Source organism: Equus quagga, chromosome 5 (assembly GCF_021613505.1).
Source record: "Equus quagga isolate Etosha38 chromosome 5, UCLA_HA_Equagga_1.0, whole genome shotgun sequence".
Taxonomy (NCBI): Eukaryota; Metazoa; Chordata; class Mammalia; order Perissodactyla; family Equidae; genus Equus; species Equus quagga.
The window spans coordinates 24562952-24583948 of NC_060271.1; the positions used below are offsets into that span (position 1 = coordinate 24562952).

Below are 20997 nucleotides of genomic sequence, written 5' to 3' on the forward strand. Positions count from 1 at the left end.
GAGATGTACAATCTTTGTCAACAAACAAACATTTATTGAGCTCCTGATGTGTGCCAGGCACCAAGGAGGAGCACACAGAGGTATTAGATAAGGTCCCGGCCCTCAAGGAGCTTCCTGATGACCAGGGGAAAGGAAAGGGGGGTGAGCAGAAGCTGGTGTCAATCACAGGCCTCTCTCCTCTCTCTGGTGGTCTCTGGAAGTGGGAGGGCCCAGAAAGGGACAAGTGTCCAAGACATATATGCACAGGCCACACATGTACAAGACACATGTGCAGAGCCCACACAACTAAAGAACCCGTGTATAAGACACGAGAAGTGTGTCGTGCATGGGCGGGATTCACATGGTGCAGAGTCCATATGTTCATAGGCCACATGGGTATGACACAACTGTATCTCCCAGAGCCAGGTTGGCTAGATAGGGGGAGGGCTCCAGGCCCCAGCCAGCCAGGCCTCTCAGGGCTGGGGCTGGTACTGGCCCTCTGTGGCCGTGAAGAAGTCCTCCAGCACACTGCGCAGGTAGTCAAAGGTAGGCCGGTCCTCTGGGCGTTCCTTCCAGCACAGCATCATGAGTTGGTACAGCTCCTCTGGACAGTTGTCAGGTCGCACCATGCGGTAACCTCGCTCCAGGTTCTGAATCACCTCAGGATTGGTCATCCCTAGAGGTTAACGGGAGAAATGACATCAAGCCTCCAGGCTTTGGAAGCCCACAGACAGGGGAGACGTTCAGAATATTTAATTGGTGTGAGCACCAATCCAAAAGGATCTTGGTCTTCGTCAATGGTAAGACCATACCAGCAGTCCCTGCTAAATGTCAGCAGTACCACTTGGAGTGTCTGCTATGGCTTAAACACTCAACAACACACATATTTGGCCCGGAGAGCTTGGGTGAGCCACCTTACCTCTTTGAGCCTCGGTTTCCTCATCTGGAAAATGGAATCAATGGTAGCTTCTACCTTACGTAAAGTTGTTATGAGGATTGAATGAGATAGTACATATAAAACATCGAGTATAGTGCCTGGAGAAGAGATGCTGCACAAAGAGTATCTGTGATTATTATTATTTGGTGGGGAAGGATGGGGTGGTCAGGGCCCAGGACAGGATGGGAGCTCATAGCCAGGACAGTGGTAAGGCTTCTCCAGCTATGGGAAGAGGAACAGGAGATGCTGCATCAGGAAGCCAGATGGACCCTGGGCCCAAGAAAAGCAGACACAACGTGGGGCAAAGAAGGTTTACCATCCCCCTCCATGACCCAGAGGAAATAATCCTTGGGCCAGTTACTTCCCTTTTTGCCAGCCCCCATGAGAGGCTCCTAGAATGTGGACCCCAAGAGGAGCTTCTCTGGAGAACTGCATGGTCACGGCAGAAACATAGCTTCCTGTTTCTAAATTACCCATGAGGCCTCTGGTTTCTCCTTTGGTCGCCTGAGAGGAGACTGTGACAGGCAGTCCTCAAAGACTAAACCCTAATAGAATCCTAACAAAATGGAAGTCCACAAAGCTTGGGACTGGACCCTGGTCAATGGAGACCCCACATCCCCAGGCCTCGCCCCTGGGAGGTTTCTATCTACAGGCCCCTCATATTTCAAAATCGGGACACTGGAGGACACAGGCTGGGGAACTAAACACACGTGGCTAGAGTCAAGGCTGCAAACCCATAGGCTACACCCAGCCTAAATATAACCCACAGACCTGCTCTGGTTTGGCCCCTATAGTATTTTTAAATAATTTGAATTAATCACCAATATTTAAAAATAGGCAAATTTTCCTAAAACTCCGAGCTTCGCCTTCTCTTGAAAAAAACAAAAATTCTGCTTTTTGAGTCCCCATGTCTTAATAGCAACCATCTGCTGGAGCAGATACAAGTTCACCCAGGTTCCCATTACTCCCCATTGTCTCCTGACCCTGAAGCCATGTGTCAGTTGCCACTTATCATCATGCTTTCACTGCCTTTTTTCTTCCAAAAGAGAAATTCTCTAAGGGAGCAGTGAGGGCGCTTGGCAGGATGACCAGAGTGTGGTTCTAGTCCCAGCACTGCCCCTGGATTTTGCGAGGGGGGATGTCCAGGGCAGAGAAGTCCTTCAGACTCCAGCCTGATTCTAAGGTACCTTTACCTTCCTGGGAGCAAAGTTCCGTGCACAGTGCTCTGGGGATGAGGAAAGCTTCTGCAAATCCAGCCACTGTGCTCCATGCCCTCCCTACCCTGGCTTTGTGTTCCATTTCCTTTTCCCAGAGTTTCCTAGCAAGTTCCTTTCAAAAAATTCCATGCCTGCCTTGGCTGTATTCAGGGATAAAGAACTTTGTCCAGGAGATGGAAGGAGGGGTAGGAGACGGGGGAATTAGTTGTTTACATGTCTCTCTCACTCTTTAGATGGAAAGCTTCAGAGGGAAAGGAAGTCAGTGTTTAGTGAGCACCTACAATGAGTCAAGCTCTTTCGCAAATAGTCTCATTTTTTATATTATAAAACTGAGGCTCAGAGAGGTGAAGTCACCTGCCCAAACTCACCTCCCCAAAGTGATGATTAATAAAAAACCTGACACTCTTGAGTGCTTAGTAAAGGCCAGATGCCATTCTAACCTCACATTTTACACATAGGAAAAGAAGGAATGATCTGATCAAAACCAAACAGAATGAGTGGCAGATCTGGTAATAAAAGGCATGCCTCTTGCCTCCTAGGCCAGATCTTCTTCTATCCAACACTAGGCTGCCTGTGTTAGAACTGAAGAAAAGAGCTGGGATTATTGAAGGGAGAGAGATCCAGAGACAGAAATGGAAGCCAGCCCTGGGAGATATGGAACCTGAGTGGGGATTCTGGAGTCCCACACCCACAAGAATGGAGGAGAAGCAGCTAGAAAGTTTCAGATTCTGAGCCTGGGAAGAAGTGAGTGGAAAGAAATGAATTTGCTGCCCTTCCCCATGACCCTTTCAGTTCCAGCCCTTGGTCCTGACCTGGGTAAGGGATGCGGCCATGGGTGACAATCTCCGTCAGCAGGATCCCAAAAGACCACACATCCGACTTGATGGTGAATGTCCCATAGTTAATGGCTTCTGGTGCTGTCCACTTAATGGGAAACTTGGCCCCTGGAGGGAGGCAGGGTGAGGTCACCTGGGTCTGCTTGGCCCGACCCTGCAGGGTCCAGACTTCCCTTATATCCCACACCTACCCTCCCTGGCTGTGTACTCGTTGTCCTCAATGAGGCGTGCTAGGCCAAAGTCTGCGATCTTGCAGCTCAGGGTGTCAGACACCAGGATGTTGGCGGCCCTCAGGTCACGGTGGATATAATTCCGCTCTTCAATGAATGCCATGCCCTCTGCAATCTGCAGGCCAGGTATAGGTCAGCAGTCCTGGGCCAGACATCCTTACCCCACTGGCCTGTGCCCATGCCCAGCCCCTCCCCAGTCTCCTTACTTGGGCTGCCATGTCCAGGAGTTTGTTGATGGTCAGCTTGATGCCTGTGGAGGTCTTGAGAAAATCCACCAGGCTCCCTGTGGGCAGAAGCAATAGTTACTGACCCAAGTTGCCCCGGGGGAAGCTCCCAGACTTTTCTCCCCTAACTAGAGGTCTAGAAGCAGTGTCTGACATGTGGAAAGGAAGAGTAAGAGGTGAAAATGGAGGAATGTGTGTTCAGAGTGAAGATGCCCAGGATATGTGAAGGTGTTTTTGCAGGGAGTAGAATGGGGCATGCTTGGAGGCGTCTGTAAGCTTCTTGTCACCAATGGGTTGAGCTAAAGCTCCTCAGCCAGGCATCAAAAATCCTGCATGGTCCACATTTGTTCTTTCTTCTCTTCTGCCCACTCTTGCCTCTTGTCCTCCACCCTCCCTAGACAATTTTGAGATTTTTCACACAGATCGCTGGACTTTCACCCCAAAGTCTTCTTGTCCCATCTCTGCCTCCTAAAAACTCTACTTTTCCTTCATGGCTCAGTGAGACTATCCCTCCAGGAAGCTTCTCTAGAGCCTACCAGCATAATAAATTGTATCATCATCTACATTCCCTATGGTATGCTGGAACTTTCCTATGGTACGAACTCTGGTTTTCCTAGTGAGCATAACTATAATGAGGTCTCCCGGAGCACACGAACCTTGTTTTGTCCATCCATGTTCCCAGTGCCCAGCACAAAATAAGCAGCAATAAACGTGTGCTGAATGTATTTAATGGAGTATCGAAAGAGATGTCTGAGGGCCTGAGGGACCACCTCTCTGGCAGCAGAGAGTGACTAGGGGACAACCAGGGATGAGAGTTGCTAGAATGGAGCTTGTGACCACTGGCACTTCCCAAGAGATTAAAACCCTGTGAGAAGATGACGGCAACCTGAGCATCCCCATATGAGTGCTGAATTTGTTACCAAAGATAAAGGCCTCACCCAGAGGCAGCAAATATGTGAACATCTGCCATTCCTCCACCACGTCCGTGGCAGATGTTGATAATCAATCCCAGTGCTCACTTCCAATGAGCCTCAGAATCCTCAACACAGAACTCCAAGCAACTACCAGTTGAAGTTGGCCCACATGATAAAACCTATTTGCCACTTCCAGAATCCATTCGCCAATTAACAGCTTTTTTCGCTTCCTGAAAGGAGGACAGATCTTATATTCCCAAAGAATCAGAGCTAGATATCAGCAGCAAACGGTGCCCACCGTTCTCCATGTATTCCGTGATGATGTAGATGGGCTCCTGGGTGACCACCGCGTAGAGCCGGACCAGCCGCTGGTGTTGCAGCTGCTTCATGAGGTTGGCCTCGGCCAGGAAGGCATCGGGGGACATGCTGCCCTGCTTCAGGCTCTTCACTGCCACCTTCGTGTGCCCGTTGTAGTATCCTGGGGCAGGAAGGGGTTGGGTGAGCCACTCAGAACTCACGCACCCAGAGCCAGGCAGCTGCCCTAGGACGGGGCACTGTTGCGAGGTTCTCACGACCTTAGCGGATGCCTCCCCCCACCTCCTACCCCCCCACCCCCGGCAGTCTTGGAGGGCCTCACTCACCCATCCACACCTCCCCGAACTGGCCAGCCCCCAGCCGCTCCACCAACTTCAGCGTCTCCCTGGGAACCTCCCACTCGTCCTCCCACCATGGCTTCTGGGGCTTCTGGGTCTGGCAGGGGCGGCTCAACCGCGTGCACAGCCCATCCGAAGCATCTGGAGGACAAGGGAGAGGGGTAGGGCTGTCAATATGGCGATACTCGGGTGCTCCTACCCAGTCCCCACCTCGCCGAGTCCCGATCTAGGGGAAATGGACTGGGCAGGGGAGGTGTTGGGCTGTCACCGGACACCTGGGGCTATAGGGTACCACACTTCACGCAGTGCGGGGAATGAAGGAGCATACTGAGAGAGGGGTGGGTGGTACCCCTGAGAGGGACTTGGGGGAGACAGGCTGATAGGGCACGGGTGAAGCAGCCTCAGGCGCACGTCCCAGGGGCTCCTGCCAGGCTCACTGGTGTAATGGCGGACCAGCTCATGCAGGCCGGGAAAGGTGATGCGGGGGGAGATGTAGAAGCCACCCTTGTCCAGGTTACGGATCTTGTAATGTTTCACCACCTCTCCCTGGTTCTGGTCGAAGTCCCGGACGGACAGTGAAAACGATCCTGAGTGAAGGAATGAGTGAACGAACGCAAAAGAGGGGGAGGGGAGGCCTCCCGGCCACCGCGCCCCTCGCGTTGGGCTCCCCCGGCCCGCACCTCGGGGCTGCGGCACCCGCCCACCGCCCGCCGGCCGGCGCAGCCCCTCACCCGCGGTACTCTCGCTCTCCCGGATCAGGAAGGAGCCGTGCGTGTTCCCGGGCGCCAGGAGCTGCCGTTCCGCGTCCTTGCGGCTCAGGTTCTTGAAGAACCAGCTGCGCAAGGCAGAAGCGAAGGCCGTCATCTCTTGGTCCCCTCTTTCTCCATCACCCTCAAGCATTCACCACCACCCCTAGCACCGCCTGGGTGCTCTGCTCCGGAGTCCCTAGATCTGCTCCCATCCATCCCCACGACGAGTCCCCACTCACGGTTCGGGCTCCAGGCTGTTCGCTTTGGCCACGAAGTTGAAGGGGATGAAACCTTCCTGGCCCGTGGTCAGGGACTGTGCCTTCCACCACTCGCCGCTCCTGTGCGACAGCGGCAGTCAGCGTGGTCTGCCCAGCCTTGGACTCAGCTGGAAACCCTCCTTCAGTGCTCCTAGTTACGCCGTGCCACCCCACCCTCCAGCTCAGCCCTGGAGCCTTCCATTTTGTCTCAAGGGCGCCCACTGCAAGCCAGTCAGGGGCCGCAGGAGAGCTGGGATACCCAGGAGCCCAGCGCCCTCACATACTCCCCCAGGGCAAGGATGGGTGGGGTGGAGGGGCCACTCACTGCTCCAGGATACGGAGCTGTTCGCCCTTCTCGAAGCCCAGGTCTCCATCGTGGGAGGGCTCGTATCTGTGCAGGGCGATAACCAGGTTGTCTGTGAAGACAGGGGAAGTCAGGGAGAAACACCTGGAGTCGGCTGGGAGCATCATGTTCAGAAGTTACAGGGCAGCAGACAAGACTGGGGGCAAGAGGCAGGACAGGGCAGAGGGGTAGAGATGGGGAGGAGAGGATCACCGAAAGCCACGGATCCGTAGGCCTTATTTTGTGGGCCCTGCTGGTTGAGGTTACCTTGCAGAGGGGAGGCTGGGGGGTTGGAGCCCTCATAGGTTACCAGTGGATCCCGCACCTCAGAGCCATTCCGCATAGGCAGCTGTGGGTTAGGAGAAGAGAGTGGGGTCAGAGAACAGCAGATTGGTCAGACCCTGGCTCCCCTCCCCATGGCCCTGCTCTCCTTCACTTCTCCATCCTGGCTAAGTCTTTTCCCTGAATTCACCAACTACTTGCTGTGTGACCTTGGGAGAGTCCCTTCCCGTCTCAGAGCCTCTTTTCCTTTCTGTATTCCAGGAATGAGGGCCACTCCGTTATTTCAAGGACCTGTAGTGGTGCTCCATTTATTCCTTCTGGGTTGTGCCCTCCACCCGACTCCCTCACCAAGCCCCTTGTCTTGCCTCTTACCGTGGCCTTGCCATCCAGTGGGACTATGGGGTAATGGCAGTTCTCACATACATCGATGTTTTCCATCCAGTCATCTTCAGGGTTTGAGCTGCAGCTACAGCCCATGGTCCCTGGGGAAATGGAGAGGCGGCTGAAGGGATCCCCCCGGGATCTACTCCCCAACATCAGACATGCTAGGGCCTAGCCCTGGGAATTTCCAGAAGTATCTGAGATTGTCAGTCCCCCACCCCCCATTCACCAGCCACAGAAAAGCTGACATGGGGTCCTAACTCCTGACTGGTGCTCCCTCTGAGCCCCCAGGCCACAAAAGTCACACCAGGCCCTGGCTGAGCCCTAGGCTCCGCCCTCCCACCTGGGGTGGGCAAACCGCCACAAGCACCTTTGTTAGTCTAGTTGCCCACTTCCTGCCTCTCCCCTCTCCCTCTCTCTCTGCCCATCCCCCATGTTGGGGGACTACCTATGAGAGATCACACAAATTTCCCCAAGCCCTGGGGGAGACCTAAGTTTTGATCCTCCCCTACCAGAGAGATGCACCCCACCTCCTAATTAGAATTCCCCTCTTCCTTGTTCAGCCAAGGAAGCTGAATAAGAAACTCCTGCTCCCAAACATCAGCCATCAGGCCTCTGTACCCGCCACCTCACACCCCCCACCCGCAGGCCCTTACACAAAGTTTCCTTTGGAAGGTTCTTTCTGCTTCTCCCCAGCAGAAAACCCTTAAGCGGCCCTATTGGTCATACTTTTTTTATTTGTTTGCTCACTTTAGCAGTGGAAACTTCTTGTCAGATGAAATCAAGCAGAACCCCGTAGATAAAACAGGTAAAAGTGGAGCTGTTATGCCTAAAGCAGAGTCGGGGCCTCGAGCCCCTAGGAGTCCCTGAGGCACCTCCTGCCCCGGGTTGCTCCTCAGAACTGCTTGGAAAGCACAGGTCCTCAGATAAAACTTAACTTACCATTCAAGGTCCTTTACTATCAAGATCAAATCTACCTCCTCAACTATTCTGCTACACACACAAGCACCCCCACCTACACGCTCACACAGCCTTCGTTCTGAGCCACCCTTGCCTTCCCCAAACACCGCACACTATTTTCTTACTCCGTGCCTTTGCACGTGTTGTTCTCTTGCCTTGGAGTGCTGTCTTTTGTCCACCTCTGGAACTCCAACTCAGCCTTCAAGGCTCAGCTCAAATATCACCTACTCCGTGAAGCCTTCCCATTGCTCTTTGCTCCTCCAACATTCTACTCAGACCACAACCATCAACTTAGGCCCTGAGCGCCATGATTAGACTGATTTATATGTCAGTCCCACTGCTTCTCCCGCCCTCTCCATGAGATGAGGGATTCAGCAAGAACAGAAACTATTTTCAGCTTTACGTGCCTGAATGCCCCGGCACCCAGAACTAGTTGTCGCTAATGAGTGTTTACTGGCGTGTGGAGGGTTAAGGCACAGATTCTTCCATCAGCAAAGTCTTAGAAACCACCAAGTCTAACCTCTGGTTTTAGACGAGCAAACCAAACCGAGGCCCAGCGAGGCCTGCTGAAACTCTCACAGTCTCTATGGGCAGAGCAAAGCTAGAGCTGCTAGTCCATGGTGGGACCAAGCGGAAGTGGGGAGCAGTGGAGGTTTTTTGGTTAGCAAGACTTAAGGGTATATGTCACTTGTACCTCAGCTTAAAAAAAAAAGACTCAAGGACAGTCCTCAGAGTCAGAGAGACCTAAGTTCAAATCTTGGTTTTGACAATTATTGTATGACTTTGCTGAAATTATTCTTCCTAAGCCTCACTTTTCCTTTTCTTTCAAATGGGAATCATCATCCCTTCCCCATAAGCTTACATAAACATTAGCTTAGTTTAGAGCTTAGAAAGACTTCCACCAGTGTCCATTCTGCACGACCAATCGCTGCTCTAGAGGGTAGGAGAGTGAAACTGATAAGTAATTCTCTTTGCCTTAGTCGCCTGTTTCTTTTTTTTTTTTCTTCAAAGATTGGCACCTCAGCTAACATCTGTTGCCAATCTTTTCTTTTTCTTTTTCTTCTTCTCCCCAAAATTCCCCAGTACATAGTTGTAGATTCTAGTTGTAGGTCCTTCTGGTTGTGCTATATGGGACACCGCCTCAGCATGGCCTGACAAGCGGTGCCATGTCTGCACCCAGGATCCAAACTGGTGAAACCCTTGGCCGCCGAAGCAGAGCACATGAACTTAACCACTCGGCCATGGGGGCGGCCCCTAGGCTCATGTTCCTTAAACTGAGATGCTCATAAACTCTCATGGGTACCAGAAGTCAGAGGTGTACATCTTCCCAGAGCATGAGTGTTACATGACCTTATTCATACAAACAAACAAAGATCTATTATGGAGGAAAATGTAAAATGTACATGGAATTTTAAGCCAAATCAAGAGACTTTCCAGGAAAAGGGCACAGATTCACTCTTCTCCCTACCTTTTTTTTTTTTTTAAAGATTTTATTTTTCCTTTTTCTCCCAAAGCCCCCTGGAACATAGTTGTGTATTTCTAGTTGTGGGTCCTTCTAGTTGTGGCATGTGGGATGCCACCTCAGCATGGCCTGATGAGCAGTGCCATGTCCACGCCCAGGATTCGAACTGGCGAAACCCTGGGCTGCTGAAGCAGAGTGCACGAACTTAACCACTCAGCCATGGGGCCGGCCCCTCCCTACCTTTTTTTTTCCTGAGGAAGATTAGCCCTGAGCTAACATCTGCTGCCAATCCTCTTCCTTTTGCTGAGGAAGATTGGCCCTGAGCTAACATCCATGCCCGCTTTCCTCTACTTTATATGTAGGACACCTGCCACAACATGGCTTGATAAATGCTGCATAGGTCCATGGGATCTGAACCGGGGAACCCCAGGCAAGCAAACTTAACTGTTGTGCCACTGGGCCGGGCCCTCTTCTCTCTACTGTTAGGAGTCCTGGAGGGTGGGCAGGAGACATTTGAGAAATCCTGATTGGCCAGAGTCCACCCATCTGTGGTGGCAAATGGCTTTTTGACAGCTAATTTTATTATGGCTTGGACCTGATTAGCAGCAAAAACCTCCAGGAAAGGACTGATAATAACCTGGAACGAGCTTAAGATGAGCTGGGCTATCTAGAAAGGTCATGAGCATCCTGTTGTTTGTGATATTCAAACAGGCCTTCAAAAACCACAAGTTGGTTATATTATAGAAAGAACGCCAACATCAGATGGAGAGTGGACTTAGATCAGTAAGGTCCCTTCCAGGCTTGATATTCTTGGAGGCTTCAGAGAAGGGTAAGAGAAAGACGAGAAAAGTTTGGGCTTGAGAAAGGGGGATGAACAGGGGTGCAGCAGTGAGGCACTGAGGAGAAGCCAATAGAAAGGGCAGAAGGAATCTAGGCTGGAGATCACAGGGCTGGAAGCTGGTACCTGGTCCAGGCTGCTGTGGGGAGGGAAAAGGAGCCACAAGGCCTTGGGCTAGTGTCCAGGAGAGTGTAGGCAGGACCTATATCCTAAAGTGAATCTGGGCCTACCAGAGAGGGCCTGAGGTCCCTAAAGACTGGGGCCAGGAGTGAGAAAAAGTCAAGCTATGTTAATTAAGCCAAAAGGAACTCTGGAACTCTGCTGGGTATCTGACCCCTCGTGTTTTTTCTGTGGCTTGTTTTGTTCTCCTCGACTCCTCTGGCTGCAGGTAGCAGAGCCTGTTCTCTACAAAAGTGGACACTTTGGAGTGTAGGGCCTGGCAGCAATCACAGGACCCTGGGAGCCGGCAATGCCCAAGATTACTTTGGTGAGTGGCTCCCAGCCACTGGGAGCTATACGCTCCTAGGAGGCCCCAGGATAATGTTGGAGGCCTGCAGTTTATTTCAGTATTTCAGAAATCTGCAGGGAAATTGTACTATGATTTGTTTCTTAGTCTGACAAATTGTATTATTGTTTCTTTTTTTTTTTTTAAAGATTTTATTTTTCCTTTTTCTCCCCAAAGCCCCCTGGTACATAGTTGTGTATTTTCAGTTGTGGGTCCTTGTAGTTGTGGCATGTGGGACGCCACCTCAGCATGGCGTGATGAGCAGTGCCATGTCCGCTCCCAGGATTTGAACCAGTGAAACCCTGGGCCACCGAAGTAGAGCACGCGAACTTAACCACTGGGCCACAGGGCTGGCCCCTGTATTATTGTTTCTTCAGTGCATACTTAGTTAAGTCTTTGGTTAAAATTTGAACTTGAAAACAAGAAAATTAGTACCTAAACGAGGTAGTTTAGTAGGAAAAACTTTAAAATCATGAAATCCATGAGGGCATGGGGGGGAGTACAACAGGGAAGGGTGAAGGAGTTCTTGGTAGGGAAGGGTTTAGAAGCGCTAATGTAATTTACCAGCCTTGTTTTAAAAATGAAGGGGCCGGCCCAGTGGTGTAGTGGTTGGGTTCTCATGCTCTGCTTCGGGGGTTCTCAGGTTCAGATCCCGGGCATGGACCTATATACCACTCATCAAGCCATGCTGTGGTAGGGTCCCACCTACAAAGTACAGGAAGATTGGCACAGATTTTAGCTCAGGGACAATCTTCCTCAAGCAAAAAGAGGAAGATTGGTTGGGCCGGCCCAGTGGCACAGCGGTTAAGTGCGCACGTTCCGCTTCTCGGCGGCCCAGTGTTTGCCGATTCAGATCCCGGGTGTGAACATGGCACCGCTTGGCACACCATGCTGTGGTAGGTGTCCCACAAATAAAGTAGAGGAAGATGGGCACGGATTTTAGCTCAGGGCCAGACGTCCTCAGCAAAAAGAGGAGGACTGGCAGTAGTTAGCTCAGGGCTAGTCTTCCTCAAAAAAAAAAAAAGAGGAAGATTGGCAAGAGATGTTAGCTCAGGGCCAATCTTCCTCACCAACAAAAATAAAAATAAAAATGAAGAAGCTGGAGGATCAGAGAGGTTAAGTGATTTTCCCAATAGCAACATGAAGGCTCTTGGCAGAGGTAAAGCTCAGATCAGGCCCCTACCTTTTTTTTTTTTGAGGAAGATTAGCCCTGAACTAACAACCGTGCCCATCTTCTTCTACTTTATATGTGGGACGCCTACCACAGCATGGCTTGCCAGGCGGTGACATGTCTGCTCCGGGGATCCAAACTGGCGAACCCTGGGCTGCAGAAGTGGAATATGTGCACTTAACTGCTGAGCCACCGGGCCGGCCCCAGGCCCCTACCTTTTTTATTAAGGTCCTCTCTTCTCCTCTTCACAACGTGGGAAGTCTAAAGGGAGGTGGGAGATCCTGAGAGGTCATGGAGAAAACAGGGCAGGAAGGGAGGTCTGGCAGGGTGGGGTCCACTCTCCATCCAAAATTTGATCATTGTGCTGTTAACAAAGGCCTTTCTCTCCAAGGCAATTCTCCCTCCACCTAGAATGCCTGTTTCTAAGGGTACATTTACCTGACTGGTGAATGCAAGTCCGTGCATATGGAGGCATATGATTCAGTGAGCATTGTGCTGATGTATGCATACCCGTGGGTGTTTATGAGTCCATGCGTGCAGATGGATGTATAATAGAATGGGGGCATGTATAGTTAGTGCCTGGCCCTATGTAATTGTGAGGTCATACATGCCTGTATCTATTTATACAAAATGTGGGTCCCATCCTTCTGGTCTTCGTTTGACAGGTTGCTGGATAGCCAAAATGATCTAATCAGGTTAATAAACGAGGTCAGTAAAAAGAAAATCAAAATTAAAGCTTAATATAAATTTCTCATTGTCTGAAAGAAAGAAGAAGAAGAAGAAACAGATCCAGAGAATCCCCAGGGCTCTCAGAACCAGCAACGAGGGCAGATTCTGGGATGAATGAAACAGGACATTCTCTTCTCCCAACTCAGGAATTCAGAGTCAATAGCAGGAATTTTGTAGATTCTAGACCTCCTTTGACCAGGGTCTATAATGTTCTCGGTCAAACTCAAAGCTGCCCATGATCCACAGAGCACTTTGTGCCAATTATAAAGGGTCACTTCTCGCTGGGGTTTCAAACTTGGGGAGTGGAATGAGGGCTGGATTTCAGTCCCCACCCCTTCCCTTCCCTCAGCACAGTGCCCAAAACACACAGTGGCCCTGCTCGCACAGTATACAATTGATCAAAAATCCCAGGGGCTGGCCCCATAGCCGAGTGGTTAAGTTCGTGTGCTCTGCTTCGGCAGCCCGGGCTTTTGGCGGTTCGAGTCCTGGGCTCCAACATGGCACCGCTCATTGGGCCATGCTGGGGTGGCGTCCCACATGCCACAACTAGAAGGACCCACAACTGAAAATACACAACTATGTACCAGGGGGCTTTGGGGAGAAAAAGGAAAAATAAAATCTTTAAAAAAAAATCCCAGGCCAGGGGCCGGCCCAGTGGCACAGCTGTTACGTTCACACGTTCCACTTCCTGGAGGCCCGGGTTTCACCGGTTCGGATCCCGGGTGTGGACATGGCACCGCTTGGCAAGCCATGCTGTGGTAGGCATCCCACGTGTAAAGTAGAGGAAGATGGGCACGGATGTTAGCTCAGGGCCAGTCTTCCTCAGCAAAAAGAGGAGGATTGGCAGCAGTTAGCTCAGGACTAATCTTCCTCAAAAATCAATCAATCAATCAATCAATAACTAAATCCCAGGCTGCGTGAAGTTCCTGGACTAGATTTTCTAAACCCAGGGCTGTTTAGCAATCATATCGCCATGAATTTTGATTCTTGCCAACTTCACTTTTATCACCTCTACAGATACAATCTCGCCTGGCTAGGGCTAGAATGTGTTTTGTCTCCTTAAAAAAAAAAAGAAAAGAAAAGAAAAGAAAAAGGAAACACTTTTCCTCCTCTTAACGGTAAATCTATTCATTTATTGAACATTCTGTCCAAAACGTGTGCCGGCTTCTTGCCTGGGTTTCTCAGGCTGCCGTCCTACAGCAAGAGGAGGCAGGCTGTTCCACGGCAGGTCATTGTACTCTGGGCCACCTTGTGGCAAAATCTGTCAGGAATAATTTAAAACATTTTCTTGGGCCAAGATTTGGTTATTGGCAAAGTAGCCTAAGTTCAATGGAGAGCTGTAGCCACAGATGGCCGCACAAAACCCTCATCATGGCGCTCAAGAACTTGAGGTGGCAGGCACGGTAAATAACTTCTAGTGGGTAAAACAGGGATGTGTCCTGAGTCCCCTCCTTTCTCATGTGTTCCTTTTTGATGCAATACCATTTTTGAATGAACTCTGTGAGTGAGTTCACAGAGGTTACAAAAACCGAGAACAAAAAGATAAACCTTCTCTTACATGCAAACGAGATGGATTTATTCTCACAAAGTGGGAGTGGCCTGAACATGGCACTGATTCTGCTAGATAATTATGGCCAGACATGAGGGCTATAGAGCAATTATTCTAAAGCTGGTATTTTGGGGAGTGGCCCTCCAACTAGTGACGTGTATGTATCTAGTAATCCCTTTTAATGGGTCCCCTCCCTCACGTACCTCCGTGTGCACTTTGTGCCGTGGGGATTTCAACCGGACGGAGCCTTACTCGCAGCTTGGCACCTGTGCTGCTTTATTAAAGTTTCTGGGAGTCTGCAGGTCGTGGAGGCTCAGATTACTGTGTCTGTGTCATAGTGACCCAAGTTCAATCCCACGGCCTCCCGGTCACTCACTGGGCCTTTGGGCAGGTTACTAAACCTCTCTGAAACCTCCCTCAGTTCCCTCGTCTTCAAAATGGCAATAAAAATAGGACCTGGGCCACCCAGTGGCACAGCGGTTAAGTTCACACATTCTGCTTCTGCAGTCCAGGGTTCGCCAGTTGGGATCCTGGGTGTGGACATGGCACCGATTGGCAAGCCATGCTGTGGCAGGCGTCCCACATATAAAGTAGAGGAAGATGGGCACGGATGTGAGCTCAGGGCCAGTCTTCCTCAGCAAAAAAAAAAAAGAAGAAGACGAAGAAGAAGTGGACTGGCAGCAGATGTTAGCTCAGGACTAATCTTCCTCAAAAAATAATTAATTAATTAATTAATTAATTAAAAAAATAGGACCTGCATCCAGGGCTGCTGTAAGCATTATATGTAATATATAGATGATCCCATATAACAAAGTGCTTAAAAAGGTGCTTGGTACTTAGTTAAAGGCTAAATAAATGAGAGTAATAGTCATTTGAGGCTAGCATGGGCATTTCATTACACCAGCCTTCAACATTTTCTAGACTAAAATGATCAATCATTTTCATTTTCCTTCATGATTTTTGGCATTTCCACTGTCCACTTTTTTTTTTTAAACACCCACATTTCCACCTACCTAGAAACTGTTACACTTTGGTATCTGTCCTTCCAGATCTTTTTTGTTTTTGTTTTTGTTTTTAAAGATTTTATTTTTCCTTTTTCTCCCCAAAGCCCTCCAGTACATAGTTGTATATTCTTCGTTGTGGGTCCTTCTAGTTGTGGCATGTGGGACGCTGCCTCAGCGTGGTCTGATGAGCAGTGCCATGTCCGCGCCCAGGATTCGAACCAACGAAACACTGGGACGCCTGCAGCGGAGCGCGCAAACTTAACCACTCGGCCACGGGGCCAGCCCCAAGATCTTTTTTTTTTTAAGGTTTTATTTTTCCTTTTTCTCCCAAAGCCCCCCAGTACACAGTTGTGTACTTTTAGTTGTGGGTCCTTCTTGTTGTGGCATGTCGGATGCTGCCTCAGCATGGCTTGATGAGCAGTGCCGTGTCTGCGCCCAGGATTCTAACCGGTGAAACCCCGGGCCGCTGAAGCAGAGCGTACAAACGTAACTGCTCCGCCACGAGTCGGCCCCTGTCCACTTTTTTTTTTTTTTTTTTGAGGAAGATTAGCCCTGAGCTAACTACTGCCAATCCTCCTCTTTTTTACTGAGGAAGGCTGGCCCTGAGTGAAAATCTGTGCCCATCTTCCTCTACTTTCTATGTGGGACGCCTACCACAGCATGGCGTGCCAAGCGGTGCCAGGTCCACACCTGGGATCGGAACCGGCGAACCCCGGGCCACCAAGAAGTGGAACGTGCGAGCTTAACCTCTGTGCCACCAGGCCGGCCCCCACTTTTTTTTTAAAGTAACTTTTTATTGTGAGTCTGAACGAACCACCCTCTGCTTTTCTCATTGAAAAAAACTTTTTTTTTTTTTTGTGAGGAAGACTGGCCCCGAACTAACATCTGTTGCCAATCTTCCTCTTTTTGCTTGAGGATGCCACTAGCATGGCTTAATGAGTGGTGCTAGGTCTGCACCTGGGATCCAAACCTGCAAACCCCAGGCCGCCAAAGCAGAAGGTGCGAACTTAACTACTATGCCACTGGGCTTGCCCCAGAGCACCTTTTTACCTTTAATATATTTACCTAAAATGGAAATTTCACTACCATAAATGGAAAACTAGTATCACCAGTCATAAATAGAAATCAGTGTACGTTAGAATAAACATAATATAAAGCATAAATTCACATTTGTACAAGTTCATTCATGGGGCCAGCCCGGTGGCGCAGAGCTTAAGTTCCAACGTTCTGCCTCTTGGCGGCCCGGGGTTCGCCGGCCCAGATCCCGGGTGCGGACATGGCACTGCTTGGCAAGCCATGCTGTGGTAGGCATCCCACAAATAAAGTGGAGGAAGATGGGCACGGATGTTAGCTCAGGGCCAGTCTTCCTCAGCAAAAAGAGGAGGATTGGCAGCAGATATTAGCTCAGTGCTAATCTTCCTCAAAAAAAAAAAAAAAAGGTCCATTCATTACCCCCTAAAATCACTCACCCTCATCAATGGTACACAGGCCATATTTTGGGAAATGCTGCACTTCGGGACAGAACTTGGAGCTTAGGCCTCTGTCGGTACGTTAGAGGAGGCGCAATTTTCTTAATTGCCCAGCCTATCGACAAAAACTTAATGGGTACCTCTTAGGTGCCAGGCTCTGATGGAGTTCTGGGGACACAGAGGTGAGCAGTCAGAGAGGTTCCCCATCCTCTTGGCCCTGCCCTCTGTGACAGAGGTGGGCACCCCTCTGGCGGGTCACTCCATTTTCACAGGAGGCCATCAGGCCTGTCTTCAGCTCACTGATCGGTAATGTCTGTGACTCCCAACAACACTGAGGACACAAAACAGCAATACTTGCCGAGAAGGTGCATCTCAAAATCACCGCTATCACCCATCTACCAAGTGAACGACAATTAGCCAAAACCGTTAAAAAGATGAGGTAGATCTCCATGCATTGACATGGAAAGATGTCCCAGATATAACACGGCCAGCAAGTTACAGAACAGAATGCAGAGAATAAGCCTATTTGTATTTAAATATGTATATATAAGGGGTTCTTTTAAGCCAGGCTCTGTGCTAAGCCTTTATTTGCATGATTTCATGTCATTCTCATAATAATCCTATGAAGTAAGTGCTATTATTATCCCCATTTTACAGATGCAAAAACTGAGGCCCAAAAGGGGTAAAGTGATTTGTCTGAGGCCTCATAACAAACAAATAAGTGGTAGAGTGGCAAGCCGAACCTTGGTCTACCTGCCTTCAGAGACTAGGCTATTACTTGCAATGCCTTTCCACAGCCATACATGCAACAATCTAGAAGGATGCACACCAAATTGTTCACAGTGAGCGTATCCCAGAAGTGAGATTGGAGGGAGCTGTATTTCTTTATAAACCTCTGTACTGTCTGAATTTTTTAAAACAGCCATGTGCTAATATCGTAATTGAAAAACAAAAAACAACAAAACCACCACCAACGCAAAAACTCTGCCAAGAGATGGGATCATTTGAGGAGGCTCAGCCGTGCAGCTCAGCCTTCCTCTCCTCTCCTTGTCTCAAGAGGTGAAGGCATATAGAATAGAGGATACAGGAAAAACGGCTCTGCGACCAAGGAAGTTGGTGAAACACTGGGTCAGACAAAATCCATCAGGCTCCTTCTCAGGGGGGCCCTTTCAGGGCTATGACAAGCTAACAGTGATTGTGAAGTGAATACGGGACACTTTGTAGCTGAGGCCATGTCGATCTCACTCCAGAACCCTGTTCTTTCCAGGTGCCTTGTGGACTTCCAACTAGTGTTCTTTAGAACAAGCATTGGAAATGCAGCTCCAGATACTTTAAAACCACCACCGAAGTTGGTTGTTAGAGGCCACATCCCTGGATGGTGTCTTGGTCCCACCCACCCTCATCCTACCCACACACCCAGCTCTCCTCAGCCTCGCTTTCACCAAATTGAACTTCAAAGCCGTCAGCTTGTGGGTGTGTGTATGGATTTGCAGGATCCAGTGTGTGCAGTATGTGTTGTTCCTGCCTCTGCCTCTGAGCCTACACGCACATGTTCATTTTCCAATGATGGTGTGAATGGTGTTTGGGCCAGGGAGGATGTGTGTGTGTGTGTGTGTGTGTGTGTGTGAAGCTGTGTGTGGGACCCTCCTCTAAGGCAGACACAGCCTAGAATTCTCACACCCACTATACACAGGAAACAAGCTCGCTTGCAAAGCCACACTACAAGTGTGAGGGAATGGGTGGTTCACTGTCCTGCCAAGGTGTTGAGTGGGAGTAATTCTGGGTGTGGACAGCCGTCCCTTTGGTGCATTGTTTGCAGGAGAAGGGAGAGCCTAACCTCTGTTAACTCCTACTATGTATCAGGTACTACCCAGGGCACAACACAGTCATTATTTCGTCTTTGATTCCCCACGAGCTCTCTGTAAGAGAGGGACTTATTCTTGCCTCTTTACAGATAAGCAAACTGGAGTTCGGAGAGGTGAAGCCACTCATTCAAGGAAATGGCAGAACCAGAATTGTGGCTGGGTCTGCCTGACTCTGAAATGCATGTTCTTGGCACTACACCATACTCATTGGCCCTCTGGCATTTGGTCTTGCTCAGAGGTGTCCGCCCTCGTGGTACCCAAGGGACAGAACCCAGGGGCAGTGACCTTAGCTTCATGTCCTGGGTGCTCTCCAAAATGAGCCTTTGTCCTTCTCAAAACTGCCTTGACTCTTCCAGGAAGCCTTCCAGATCGCCTGAGGGAAGCTTTCTCCAGTCCTCTGAGCCCTCAGCTGGTTCTCTTGCCCCACCACTCGGCCCTTCTTCCTTGGAGAAAAACCTCCATCCCTGTGCCCTGAGGGTGAGGGACCCTGTCTGAGTCATCTGTCAGCACAGGCTGGGTCGGGGAGACTGTCCCTGAGCATCCAGGGTGTGCATGAGGCCCCCTGAAGGGCAGGGAGAGCCAGCATGTTTTCCCAGCTCCCACAAAAGCCTGCAGGCCTTGGAGCTGGGGACAGGAGAAAGGCTGGGACATGCTGATTGGGTGGAAATTGTGTGTCAAGAAAAACTCCAAAGGCAGAGGATGAGACAGAGGAAACCTGCAAATTCTCACTCAGGTGGGGACTCCCCCTGTAAACTGAAGGCTCAGAGTTAGAAAATAAGGAGTGGGCAGGTAGCTTGACTATGCCTTCCTGGGTCTCCACCTTCCCAGAATTTGAAGTATGAATCAGCAGGACCAATTGGCCCCACACATGCCGAGGCAGTGTGCGTGGAGCTGAAGTGGGAGGGAGCAAGGGGAGAGGGAAGGACATCCTGCCACACTTGGCAGGGGCAGGAATGGCAACTTTCCAGATGGAAGTTCAGAAGTCCCTTGCCCAGGGCCAACTGCACCTCTGTCCGGGATAAAAATAGCCCTTCCTCTCCCCTTCTCCCATCACTCCCTCTCCCCCCAGCTTCCCAGCATCCGGTCAGATACTTCCGCCCAGGAGGCTCCATCCCAGATGATAAATATACCCTCACATATCCATCCGCTTCCAACAGGGGACTCCTCCCTCTCTCAAGCAGTGCTGGTCATTGAGGCTAAATCACTTCTCACGTGTCCATCTGGATGCTCTGGGTGACCTCTCTCTCTCTCAGGAGGTTCTTGTCACTGGGGTCTGCCCCAGCAACCAGAGGGATTCTTGGCTCCCCTGACTCAAGCCTGTCTTTCACCCTGCTCCATGGGTGGTCACGGCCTGGCACCATTCTGCCACTGCCTTGCTGAGGGACTGTGGGAAGGGAGTGCCTTGCCCTCTCTGGGCCTCAGGAGGCTCATCCATTGTGGGATGAAGGACTGGACTTGGGGATTTCTGAAGGCCTTATGAATTCCTGACAGTCTATGTGCCACATCTTCAAGAAAAATGCTCCCAGTGAGGTAGAGACTGATGGCAGGCAGTGTGGCAGAGGCAAGGGCCAACAACTATGAAGGAAAGAGGTGATCCAGCTGTCTGCATGCCTCTCCTGGACATCCAGCAAGGTTTTTCTGTCCCTCAGCCTGCAGGGCTGCTGCACACCCAAGGAGCCTGCCCCAGTGCCCAGAGGCAGCCCTCTGCCAACAGGCCCTCACCACAGCCCCTTGACCCCTATTCCCAGTACTCCTTACCTGCCCAGCCCGGGAGCCCTCTGGCCCCATTCACATGGTCCTCCTGGCCTTGCCTGGCTGCCCAGACACAGTTTCAGCTCCCCTCGCCGTCGTAGCCACCGCCTGTCTCCCCGCGCCTACGTCCCACCCTGACTTCCTGCCTCCTCCTGAGGGCTCCTCAGCCAACCGGGCCCCAGCAGCCCAACCACAAGCCTCCAGCACCCTGAGCTTCCTGCCACCATAGCCCCCCGCTCCTCAGCTCCTGGCAATCCCCTACATCCCCAGCCCAGGCCCTACTCACCCTGAGGGTGGCACTCGGAGGAAAAGAGAGGACATCTGATGGAACCTCCCTCCTGCTCCCCAGGGTGCACCTTGGCAAGAGAGTCAAGGGCAGCCTTGAAACCCCACTGAGCAAGGGGCAGGCAGACACGCTCAGCTTTCAGTGAAAGGCAAGGAGCAGCGCCGTCACAGTCTGAGAGCTGAGTGACCTTTTCATTACAGTCTGAGGGCAAAGGTAACATCACTTCAGAGTCAGAGGAGAGGACACTATGCCCGTTACGTAGTTGGAGAGTAGAACACCCACGTTACAGTCAGATGTCAGGCTAACACAGCCGCTACAGTCGGCAGCAGGACAACAGCCATGTCATCTCAGGGCATGGGACAACAGCTTTTTTATTATAGCCAGAGGGTGGGCTAACACTCCTCT

At 50.7% G+C, this 20997-nt stretch overlaps 1 protein-coding gene across 2 annotated transcripts; it reads right to left on the minus strand.

Annotated features, from left to right (window-relative positions):
• Nucleotides 1-6: 6 nt before the first annotated feature.
• LCK (LCK proto-oncogene, Src family tyrosine kinase) lies at nt 7-20662 on the minus strand. Of its 2 annotated transcripts, none has more exons than XM_046660248.1 (13): nt 20593-20662; nt 6994-7103; nt 6607-6688; nt 6322-6412; nt 5979-6077; nt 5722-5825; nt 5428-5577; nt 4979-5131; nt 4636-4815; nt 3406-3482; nt 3161-3314; nt 2946-3077; nt 7-655 (listed from the first exon to the last, which is right to left on the minus strand). In XM_046660248.1, exons 2-13 carry the CDS (start codon nt 7096-7098, stop codon nt 453-455), a joined length of 1530 nt encoding a protein of 509 aa, XP_046516204.1. In that variant the 5' UTR covers nt 7099-7103; nt 20593-20662; the 3' UTR covers nt 7-452. The 2 variants fall into 2 exon arrangements, with proteins under 2 accessions (XP_046516204.1, XP_046516203.1); XM_046660247.1 differs by lacking the exon at nt 20593-20662 and adding an exon at nt 20313-20417.
• Nucleotides 20663-20997: the final 335 nt, after the last annotated feature.

Bases quoted from the DNA above. Each gene is read 5' to 3' on its own strand.
- LCK (XM_046660248.1), bottom strand. From the start codon at position 7,098: ATGGGCTGTAGCTGCAGCTCAAACCCTGAAGATGACTGGATGGAAAAC. The intron at 6,413-6,606 runs GTAACCTCAACC...CTGTCTTCACAG, and splicing joins CCCAGCCTCCCCTCTGCAAG to ACAACCTGGTTATCGCCCTG. The intron at 6,078-6,321 runs GTGAGTGGCCCC...GCTGTCGCACAG, and splicing joins CAGCTCCGTATCCTGGAGCA to GAGCGGCGAGTGGTGGAAGG.